The 12,117-nt window shown below is 32.5% G+C and overlaps 1 protein-coding gene across 2 annotated transcripts in view; it reads left to right on the top strand.

Annotated features, from left to right (window-relative positions):
• NUDCD1 (NudC domain containing 1) overlaps positions 1–12,117 on the top strand; it is an 80,901-nt gene that overhangs the window by 26,124 nt on the left and 42,660 nt on the right. For both annotated transcript variants that reach the window (XM_055314406.1, XM_055314407.1), the window contains 3 exons: positions 1,077–1,257; positions 5,364–5,546; positions 8,616–8,820. In XM_055314406.1, the coding sequence (XP_055170381.1) occupies positions 1,077–1,257; positions 5,364–5,546; positions 8,616–8,820 (569 nt within the window). The remainder of the gene's footprint in view (positions 1–1,076; positions 1,258–5,363; positions 5,547–8,615; positions 8,821–12,117) is intronic.

The following is a 12,117-nucleotide window of genomic DNA, read 5'->3' as shown; positions in this document are numbered from 1 at the left end:
ACTGAGTCAACCAACTAAAACCTGTCATCTCAGTTTTGAGTGTTTGAGATATTTTTTGCTGTTCTTGCTATTTTCTGTTTGTGGAAGACTAGAATGGATTTGAAAGGTCTACTGTTTGAATAATTTTGGTGCTCAAACACGTAGGGAAATTGACATTAAGGCACATGTTTGTAAGGCTTTCAAGTAGGAGCAGATAAGATGGGATTTCCAGATAAAGGATGTTTTGTTTTTTTAAGCTAACTTTTATCATTTGGATATTTTCTTCAACCACTTATTTTTTCATTTATTCAAAAATCTTACTTAGCAAACAGTCTTAAATGTGTCTTTATTATTTACTCTTAAATAAGTATAATGGTCCTTTAGCTTATGTATTTGTATATAAAAAAGAATGTAAGATTTTGTGTCTCTCTATGGTGCTTATTAGATTTACTTTGTAAAAAGACACTTCAGTATTATATTTAAATAGAATTTGTTGAATTAAAACTTTTAAATGTAAAGGGACCCTTTATTTTTGAGTAATAAGGAAGTTTTAATGATTAGTTCTCCAGTTCCTTTGACTCTCACCTTTGCAGACTTCCAGGAAACAAACAAGAACCAAACAAAACAATAGTAAAAACCCATACATACACACATGCATATATGTGTACAAACATGAACAATATTAAGAAACTAAGAGGAACAAAGCAGAAATAAATCATATATAAGATAGGAGAAAAGCTAAAGGAGTCAACATTGACCTGCTCATGTCCCCTTTTTTACTTGATAATTCTTTTCTAGGTTGTTGCTTCTAGTTCTCTTTCTCCTTTTGATGCTGCTTGGATGCCCTATTGTTTTCCTTGTTTTTAAGCCAAGAGTACTGATCATTTTTCTCTATTAAGCAAATAGGCGTTTTTAAAAAGCTCTTTCTTCACAGAATGTTATTTGAACTTGCAAATTTATTTAAAGGCTTTTTTTCATTTTTCTATACCTTGTAGTAAATAGTATCCAAATTAGTTGTTGTATTGTCAGAATTCCATGCGTTTACTCTGTGCTACCTGCTTTTGTGTAATATATTTGTGTGTATAATCTTTTTTTAGATTATGTTTAATGAAGAGCTTGGGAATCCTTTTATCATAATTCACAGTATCTCACTGCTGAACACTGACGAACATTCAGTAACTACCTTACTTCTTCGAATAGAGAAAGAGGAATTGGATATGAAAGGAAGTGGATTCTATGTTTCTTTGGAGTGGGTCACCATTAGTAAAAAAAATAAAGGTAAAATATAACAACATTGTGAATCCACAGTGGTTGGCACCATTTAGTAGATTTTGAAATACAAAGCTGTTCCTGTATATAATGTTGGCTTTTTCTTGGGTGGTGGTGCTGTGATTCTAATACCTGACACCTAGTAGAATGAATTCCTATAGATAATTTCTCCGCAGGTATGGGTTATAGAAAAAATAGTAATGTGCTTCCACAGTCACTTATACCTTTTTGTATAAAAGGAGATATTCTCACATAATTCTAGAAAAATTTTAAGGATGTATTTTAAGGATTTATATATATATATATATATATACATATATATATATATATATATATATATTCTTAAATGTGTGTGTATATTACACAAGGATTTACATATATCGTTGAGTGTAAATTAATTATAAATTACAGTGTAATATTGAAATATAAATTAAATATAAATACCTAGAGGGAAACAAATACCTTTACTTCCTTAAATCACAATTGTGCTTTCTTTCAAATCTAATTGAATCTTGCTGTTTGTTTCTACCTTCAAGAAAACTGCTAGTTTTTCTTAGAGTACTTCACCATGGAGAAAGTTTCAATCATCTATTCAGAACTGTCTGTCAGACTTCTAACTTGGACATTTGAAGTTATTTTTTTCTTTATTAATTAGGATTTCTTTCATGGTGTGGCCTTACTCTTCACTATTGCTTATTAGTTCTTACTTCAGAACTAAGTGGATTTTTCTGTAGAAGACTCTGCCCTTTTTCTCAGTTTTTATTAACTTACTCATTTAACTTATGAGTATTAAATTAGAGTTGACCCTTGAACAACATAGTTTTGAGCTGTGCAGGTCCTCATATATGTATTTTGATAAATACAGGATAGTACTATAAATATATTTTATGATTTCCTGAATAACACTTTTCTTTAGCTTATTTTAAGAGTATAGTATATAATACATGTATAAAATATGTGTTAATCAACTGTTTTTGTTACCAGTAAAGCATCCAGTCACCAGTAGGCTAAAGTTAAGTTTTGGAGGGAGTCAAACACAGATTTTTGACTGCACAGGGGATTGATGCCCCTAACCTTTATGTTGTTCAGGAGTTACCTGTTAATTTATAATCTGATAAAGGCTGTTAGTATTTGTGTTCTAAGAGGGTTTTTTTTATTTTAAAATGAGCATGTGTATAGGTGTACAAATACTGTGTACTGTTGTTTTTTTTTTTAAGATTTTATTTATTCATGAGAGACAGAGAGAGAGCGAGAGAGAGGCAGAGACACAGGCAGAGGGAGAAGTCGGCCCCATGCAAGAAGCCCGACGTAGGACTCGATCCCGGGTCCCCAGGATCAGGCCCTGGGCTGAAGGTGGCGCTAAATCGCTGAGCCACCTGGGCTGCCCTTGTGTACTGTTTAATATAATTTGTTTTTTGTTTTTCCCAATGTTGTAGTTTCATATCTGGAGGAACACAGTAACTTAAAACTTTAAGTTTTAGAAAACATTTTTTGTATAGGGCTAGGTGGTAACCATACAATTTATTACCACAACTACTCAGTTATGCCATTGTGGTACCAAAGCAGCCATAAGTAATACGTAAATAAATGAGTATAGCTATATTCCAATAATATTTTTTATGGATGTTTGATTTTTATATAACTCTTATGTGTATTTAAACATTATTATTGATTATTTTTAAAAAATAAATAAAAAAATTTAAAATAGAAAATTCATTCTTAGTCCAGAAACCATATAAAATAATGCATAAATGAAACTTTGCCTCCACTGGCCTTACTTCACCAATTCTCTGCTTTAGATAGTAAAAACTTTAATTTTTTTTTAATTAAGGTACATAACTTAAAAACTTACAGAGAAGTCATCATGCATGTTTTTCCTCCTGTTCCCAGTTCTGTGACAGCTTTAGATCAGTTCATAGTAACTTATCAGAACATGGTGACATTCTGCTCAAGCTCTGCCACCTGCATTCCCTTTGCTTTGTGTCCTTGCCTCAACTGGACAGATATAATTAGACTCACTTTTATTTTTTCTCCGAAGGTTGTAATTAGAAGAATATTAATTCTCCTTGTAGTTCACTTTTTCTCTCATTAATCTTCGTAGGTGTCTCATTCCTTTCACCTCAAGTATTATTAATGTAATTGTTACTCTTTTTCTTCTTTTTTAATAAAAATAATGCTTTTCTAAATGTGTTGAGTGGAATATCTGATAAGTAATGTTTTGTAGTCAAATAAATTTGAAAGTGATGTATAATATCCCTATTACATTAAACATGTTAAAGGCTCTAAAAATTTTGAGTTAAAAAGACAATTTAAATTTTTTTTAAGATTTTATTTATTTATTCATGAGAGACACAAAGAGAGAGAGAGAAGCAGAAACACAGGCAGAGGGAGAAGCAGGCTCCACGCAGGAAGCCCGACATGGGACTCAATCCTGGGTCTCCAGGATCAGGCCCTGGGCTGAAGGCGGCGCTAAACCGCTGAGCTACCTGGGCTGCCCAACAATTTAATTTTAATCAAGTATTTCCTAACTTAGTAATCGTGGTGTTCACTTGAAATTCACCTGTTATTCTCTCTTGCATGCATGTTGGGCAAAGCCACCCTATAAAAGTATGTAAGTCTGAGTCTTTGGCCTACTCTTTGCCTTGCATGTACAGTGCACAAACAAGTTTACTCTTAAATATGTATGAAATGAATGTGAATGTAGGTGAAGATTTAGAGGAAAAAATGACAGATATTTTAGAACATATTGTATCATTTTGTATAACGTGACACTGAGTTACGATTTTTGACTACTTATTATGAAGTTTATAAAGTACAATCCACTTTAATTGAGTAACAGTGTAAATAAAAGTATGGACTCAACTATAATGTTTTAGTACTTTTTAAAGCAAAAAAAAAAAAAACGCACCTGTTTTCAAGAATAAATTCAGTTATTTTACCAGAAACTTTCATGATACAGTTAATTTTGTATCTTTTTTTATATTTCATATCTTAAATTTTAATTTTTAAATTATCATTATTTATGTTTGAGTACAGTTACCCTGTAGATCTGTCTCTGAGTGTGTATAAAAATCATTTCTATCATAAACATTTCACTTACGGAAACCCTCTTATCAATAGCTAGAATAAGCAGAAAAATAGTCCACACCATACCTTTCCTTTATCCTTAATGTGTGGCTCTTTTCAGAAGATGTCTATCATGTACCTGTTGGGAAAGTAGATAGCCTATAAGAAAAGAAAAGGTAGATCCATCAGAAGCTGATATTTCAGGTAAGTTAGTCACTTTCAATGTCTAGAGCACTGCTGTCCAGTGAAAATTTCTGTCGAGTAGACATGTTTTATATGTGTGCAAAGGCTAGCCATGTGTGGCTGTTGAACATTTGAAATGTGGCTAATGTGACTGAGGAATTGAATTGTAAATTTTCCTTAATTTTGATTAAATAGCCAGTATGGTCCATAGCTACACATTGGAAAGCACAATCTAGAGCAAATTTCATGAGACCTTACTAGTATTTTTAAATGGAGGTATATTGGGGCATCTGGGTGGTTCAGTTGGTTAAGCATCTGCCTTTGGCTCAGGTCATGATCCCAGGGTCCTGAAATTGAGTGCTTCATTGGGCTCCTTGCTCAGTGAAGAGCCTGCTTCTCCCCATGCTTATTCTCTCTCTCTCTCTCTCTCTCTCTCTCTCTCAGATTTTAAAAATTAAAAAAAAGTAGGGACGTATTTACAGAAAATTAGGTTATAACTCTTTTTATTCCTATGAAAAGACTTAATAGCATGCCTTTTAACAGTACACTTAAAATACTTAATTTTAATTAAAACTAATACACAGATATTTTCAGGATATTTTTATAATATAGTGTTTTATTTATAGCTTTTTGTTTTAAAATTGTTTTTGGGATACCTGGGTGGCTCAGTCAGTTAAGTGTCTGCCTTTGGCACAGGTCATGATCCCAGGGTCCTGGGATCAAGCCCCTCATTGGGCTCCTTGCTCAGTGGGGAGCCTGCTTCTCCCTATCCCTCTGCTTGTTGTTCCTCTGCTTGCAAGTGTGTGCGCGCTCTCTCTCTCTCTCTGTCAAATAAAATCTTTAAAAAAATACTTTTTTTTTTACAGATAATAAAAAATACGAAATTATTAAGCGTGATATTCTCCGTGGGAAGTCAGTGCCACATTATGCTGCTATAGAGCCTGATGGGAAGGGTCTGATGATTGTCTCTTACAAGTCCTTCACGTTTGTTCATGGTGGTCAAAATCTTGAAGAAAATAAGAATGAGAACATGTCAGAGAAAATCAAAGGTAATTTTACTATTTACCTTCACAGAGTTCATGTGTTTATGTACACATACATTTATATCTGTTTTGCCTTCCTTGTTAGGTTGTGTGTTCTATGAGAACAAGACAGTTTTTAATTTTTCTTTATTTTCCTTTATATTTCTCAGAATTGTCTTTTGCAAAATGTGCTACCTAAATAGTATGAACTGTTTTAATTAATAATTTTGTAATTACCAAAAATGTTTTTTAAAAATCTGTACTTTAGCTTACCTGATTAGATGTTTAACAAATTCCTATTAAATGAATAAATGAATAAGTGATCTCTCTTTATCGATGTTCAAGAAGCTAGCATATTAGTATTAAATTAGTATTAAAGATATTATATACATCTTAACTTTTAGTACTAAGCTGAAAAAAGTTCTTGAGGGCAAAATCACTATGTTTTCCCAATGTTAAATGAATAAATGGATGGAGGTAATGTTTTAGAACGAAGACAATAATAAGATCTTTCAAAAGAAATTTATATTTACTGGGGCGCCTGGGTGGCTCAGTCATTTGAGTGTCAACTTTTTTGGTTTCAGCTCAGGTCATGATCTCAGGGTCCTGGGATTGAGCCCTGAGTTGGGCTCTGCACTCATGGGGGGGGTCTACTTGAGGATTCCCTCCCTTCCCCCACCCCGCTCGCATGTTCATGTACATACTCTTTCTCTCAAATAAATGAATCTTTTAAAAAAATAAATTTATATTTACATACAAAGAATATGTACTCATATTCAAGAGAATTTCACTCTGTAATCAGTACTATTCATATCTCTGATATAGCCAGAGAATACTATATTTTACTTAACAGAGATTTTCACAATATTTAACAATTTTACATATTAATCTTTTTCCCTTTTTTGATAATTATATAAAATAAAAATTATTTTCACTATTTTTATCTATTTTGAGCTTTCTAAACAAAAAATTCTTTGAAAGGTATTTGAAAATAATAATGTAATAAATATTTTAAAAATATTTTTCCCAGGTTTATAAATATATGTACCTTTGAATATCAGAGCTGTGCTTGATGGCTTTTTTATTTAGGCTCTTAACAAATTGGTTTCCTTATGTGTAATATGTTTTTTGTTAGATTATCTCCAAGATCCTTTTCCAAATAAATTTGTCTTAATTTTAACATTAAACTCTTCTAGAACTTAGTCAAAACAGCTATTATATCTCTAGACCACATGCCCTTCAGAACTCTTGGTGAGCAATTGCAAAGGAATGAAAGAATGCCCTAATCTTAGGAACCATTCTGCCTAATGACCCAAACCATGTTCTTCCAAGACAGATCATAGGGTGGTAGGGACACATCTTTTTAAGTCACTACCTACTAGTGCAGGTGTGGTTTTTCTTGTTGACATCTCACATTATGTTTTGAATTCCTTCTGAATACATCATTGTGTCATTTCTTCCTTTTTAGTATGAGTCTCAAATCCTCTGTATTTTTCTGTTTTTGTTTTTGTTTTTGTTTTGCCTAATAGCCTTTACTTATAAAGGAAAATAATTTTTTAAAAAATTATGGATAAGTTGTTAATTATAGCATGCTTTCTTTTGAATAATCTGCCTTATTAACTTTTGTGGTAGACAGAAAATTGAGTAAAACAAATTGTTTGTCCTAAAGAGCTTATAGTTATCAGTCTTTTAAGCAATAGTTGAAACTTTTTCAGTGAGTTTATATTAAAAGAACCTTTTCTAAAGAATGAGAGAGGCTCCAAGAGCTTACTTAAAGAATGTGGTGCAAGTTAGAAATTAATCCAAAGTAACAATTTTATACTGAGAACTTTGCATTTTTATATTTTCTTCTATAATACCATGCTTCTTAAATTTTATCTAACATCAAATAGAAGTGACCCTTTAAGAAGATACATGATAGTTAATGCTAATCTTCATATCTAGTACTCAAAGTCTTTACATAAAAGTGCACAAAAATAATAACCCATAAAAAGAATTATCACATTTAATGAGAGTTTATGATATATTTAATAACAGGATTGATATTAAATTTTATTTGCATTAACTCATTTAAACTTTAATAGTTCTGTAAGGTATATAATATTTTGTTACCTTTTTTTACTGATTAGGAAAAAGAGGATCAGAGATAAAAGTTGCATGCCAAAATTAATTAATGGTTGAGCCAAGATTCAGACCTGTGACTAAATCAGCTCTGGAGTACTAATTCCTAACCACTATATTATATTTCTTTCTAATGAGGGGGTAGACAGAGTAATGTTTATGAATATCATTAAGCAAATGTTTAATTCTTTTTGTATTTAAGCCATATTTTCTTATTTCATGGTTACGGTATGATGGGTTTAAAGGTGTTTCTTTAGTAGCTGGCTTTTTAGAAGACAAGCTAAGGAGATAGAGAAGGAGGTGAAGGGAGGATTCTTTTGTTGGGAACTTAGACAAAGTACATGGACGGCCCTTGAATATCCTGTGAAATTGTTTTCATGCAACAAAGTTGTGGGTTAGAAGAATCAATTTCTTTATAAATAAATATATCTTTCATCTTTGTATAGAGGTGTATTTCACCAAATAATAGTGGTCTTTTGTATCACCGAATTCCATTGTTAGGGCATATCAAGGCAATGGGAAAGTTCATGACAGTGGTTTATGACATATTTGTCATTCTTTTGAACTAGGAATCTGCTGTGTGGTGTGTGTGTGTGTGTGTGTGTGTGTGTGTGTGTGTGTGTGTGGTGTGTAAAGACGAGCAAGAAATAGGAAAAGAAAGGGGAACTGGAAGGCAGGGGGAGAATGAATGGGGACAAAGGTTTATTATCATTAGTATTAGTATGAATGTTTATGTTCTGGAGCATTTGGTAAGCCTGCAAGAGGAAATGTTAAGTGCAACTGTTAATACTCTTTGAAAGTTCCCCAAAGAGATCTATGTGTGTTTATTTATTTATAATTACTTTTTTTTTGTAAGATCACTAGAAATTATGCTAGGTTCTTTTAGATAGGTGTTCTTTTGTATGCTCTAGTCTCTAGTTTTGTGCATTCTCTTCTCCACTTTTTATTAATAATGTATTTTTCTTTTCCCAACAGAACCTCTGTATTACTGGCAACAGACTGAAGATGATTTGACAGTAACGATACGGCTTCCAGAAGGCAGTTGTAAGGAGGACATTCAAGTCCAGTTTTTGCCTGATCACATTGACATTGTGCTGAAGGGTCAAAGGTTTCTGGAAGGAAATCTCTATTCATCTGTTGATCAAGAAAGCAGTACATGGATAATTAAAGAGAATAATAGGTATATACACAGTTGTATTTATATTTAAAATTTTGTTTTTTATTACTTTTTCTTCTTTTTTGTTTTAATCCTTTCCACAGTGGTTATACCAAAGCTAACTACTACAATAGGTCAGTCTGTATTGGTGATTCTTTTTCATGAGATAGATTAAAAATGGAATTAAAGTATCAAAAAGGATAATTAAGATTAAGATTAAAGATGCTAGTGCAGTCATTGTATTCTGTGGCAGAGCTTTTCATTACCAGCTCTGAATAAAATAATAACAATAGTAACAGTAATAAATAGATAAAAATGTGGGGTTTTTTTTTTTTGTTTTTTTTTATCAGAGAGAGAGCATGTGCATGCAGGTGAGGGCAGAGGGAGAGCATGAGGAAGGAACAGACTCCCCATTGAGCAGGGATCCTGACACCTGAAGCAGGCTGGATCCCAGGGTCCCGGGATCATGACCTGAACCAAAGGCAGATGCATTACTGACTGAGCCAACCAGGTGCCCTAAAAATAGTTAAAAATTTTTTAAGTATAATTAAAATAAATAACCAACTTTTTTTATTAATTTCAATTTTCCAACTAGATAATAATTCCTGATCTTTAAATTTTAAGATATATAAAAGGGTACACAGTGCAAAGCCTCCCTCCATCCTAGGCCTTCCAGTCACCCCTCCACTCACCATACCACTATTATCAGTTTCCTTCTACAGGTATTTTATTCATGTTCAAGCAGATATATTTTTTTGACCAAAAAAGATTTCAAAACATAACTATACATTTTTACAGCTTACTTTTGTTAACTTTCAACAATAAATCTTGGAGAACTTTCCATAATGTATATATAATGATTTATTTTATTCTCCTTTATGGCTATTTATGTTATTTTACTCTATCAACTGCACGATCATTTTTTATAAAATGGTCCTTTATTGTTGGATATTTTGACTGTAGTCTCTTGCTACAGTGAATGATTTATGTGTATATGGGTATATATGCATATATATGGAAAGAATTTCATGTGCAGGAATATATATGAAGGATAAATACCCACAAGTGTAATAGTTAATATTTCTTTGAAAATTATGGAGAATAAATATTTTTCTTATGTAAGTTAGCCATGTACATTTTTTTGTCAATTGTGTGTCCAGGACACAACAATAAAAGGAATACATGACATATTCAACTTTATCAAAACAAAACTTTTCAGGGGGCACCTGGTGACTCGGTTGAGCATTTGCCTTTGGCTCAGGTCATGATCTCAGGGTCCTGGGATCAAGCCCTGCGTTGGGTTCTCTGCTTGGCAGAGTGCCTTCTTCTCCCTCTGTCTATGTTTCTGCCTCTTTCTGTGTCTCATGACACAGAAAAACAAATAAAAACAAAAAAAAACAAATAAAATCTTTTTTTAAAAATCTGAATTAAAAAAAATAATAAAAATCTGAATTTTAGCTATAAAAATCTCAGTAAAACGAATATGTAAAACAAATGGTAAAGGTTAAGTATCTTTTAAAACTATAATCCCTTTCTCCTACTTCTATGCCCCTTTGCAAATCTGTTGTCCCAGATACTTTACTTACTCCCAGTTATTTGGATTAATAAAATTACTTTTCATTATAGATTGTTAGTAATTACTGCATTCTGTGGTAGATTAATGGATCATATTAGGCATTTAATTTTAAAAAGAGTCAGGTTTTGTCAGGAATAGTTAAAATTAGATATTTTTACTTTAAATACAATTTTGAATTCGTAATATAGGACCCATATGAGTCTTTGATATGAATCCAAATCCTGAGAGTCTAAGAAATAGATACCTACTTAAAAAAAATTTTAAGCTTTATGATTTTTTTTTAAAAGATTTTGTTTATTCATGAGAGACAGAGAGAGAGAGAGAGAGAGAGGCAGAGGGGGAAGCAGGCTCCATGCAGGGGACCCGATGTGGGATTCGATCCCGGGTCTCCAGGATCACGCCCTGGGCTGAAGGCAGGCGCTAAACCGCTGAGCCACCCGGGCTGCCCAGCTTTATGCTTTTAGATCCTGAATTCATTTTGTTAATTGGGAAATTTGGTGACTTGGTTACATTCTTTTCTAATGCAGTAAGAAACATAGATTGATAGATTGATAAGTAATGATGTCTTTTATAATTTAGTATTACTGAACTAAGAATTCATTATTCAGTGAACTTAACAAAAAAATAATGATTTCCATGAATCTGATCCCTTGTCTTTCTGTTTAGGCACATGCTTTTTTTAAAACCATTCTAGTAATTCTTGCTAACCAATTTTAACATGGTATGTTTAATCACTATAGTTCTTCCAACATTTTTCATAATCACTCCTACAAATATTTATGGAAGTATGTTTATTGTAATTCTCAGAAAAGGATTACTCTTTTAGAGGGAGAGTAAAAAGTTGACTTGAGCTAGATTAAAATCAATCACTTGGACATGATAGGTTTAAAAAATTCCACTTTCAAGGTGATAAAATGGTTTATGAAGTCCTAACCAACAATCTTACTCCTTCCTTTCTTAATGAATGTCACACTTAATAGCACATTCAGTTATACCAATTGAATAAATACCTAATTTTGTTACCAGTTTGTCCATTTACTTGGATAATAAAGATATGAAAAAGGACACTAAGATGAACCTGGAATCTAATGTGTCTGGTAATCACCTATCTGACTATGGTTTGATCCCCACAGTCAAGCACATTGGCTTTTTGCCTCATTCTTTGTGAACCTTGGCATACTAACGCACTGAATTCGTAACAGAATCTAATAAAATTACTCATCACTAATTTTTCATTGAAGTATAATTAACATATACATATTAGTTCCAGATGTACAATATTATAATTCAACAATTCTGTACTCAGTGCTCATCATGATAAGTATATTTACACTTTTTTTTAAATATGTATTTATTCATGAGATACACACAGAGAGAGAGGGAAAGAGACAAAGACACAGGCAGAGGGAGAAGCAGGCTCCATGCAGGGACCCTAACATGGGACTGTATTCCAGGTCTTCAGGATCACGCCCTGGGCTGAAGGTGGCACTAAACCACTGAGCCACCCAGGCTGCCCCCTCCTTTACACTTTTTAACATATTTTTAAAACTTAATTATCTGAAATGTTCTTCAAAAAATATTTTATATCTCCACATTCTATTTAAACATGTTTTTATGTTTATGAGAGATTTGAGGGTAGCATTTATAAGTTGGCAAATTATCACGTATTAATAGAAGTCACCAGGCAGTAACCCAGTGACAGTCTAGAATAGCTAGACCTCACACAAATAGTTCCAGCATTTAAT

This window comes from Nyctereutes procyonoides, unplaced genomic scaffold (assembly GCF_905146905.1).
Source record: "Nyctereutes procyonoides isolate TBG_1078 unplaced genomic scaffold, NYPRO_anot_genome, whole genome shotgun sequence".
In the NCBI taxonomy this organism is placed as follows: Eukaryota; Metazoa; Chordata; class Mammalia; order Carnivora; family Canidae; genus Nyctereutes; species Nyctereutes procyonoides.
Note: the sequence above shows the minus strand (reverse complement) of the source record. Positions and strands in the feature narration are given on the sequence as shown.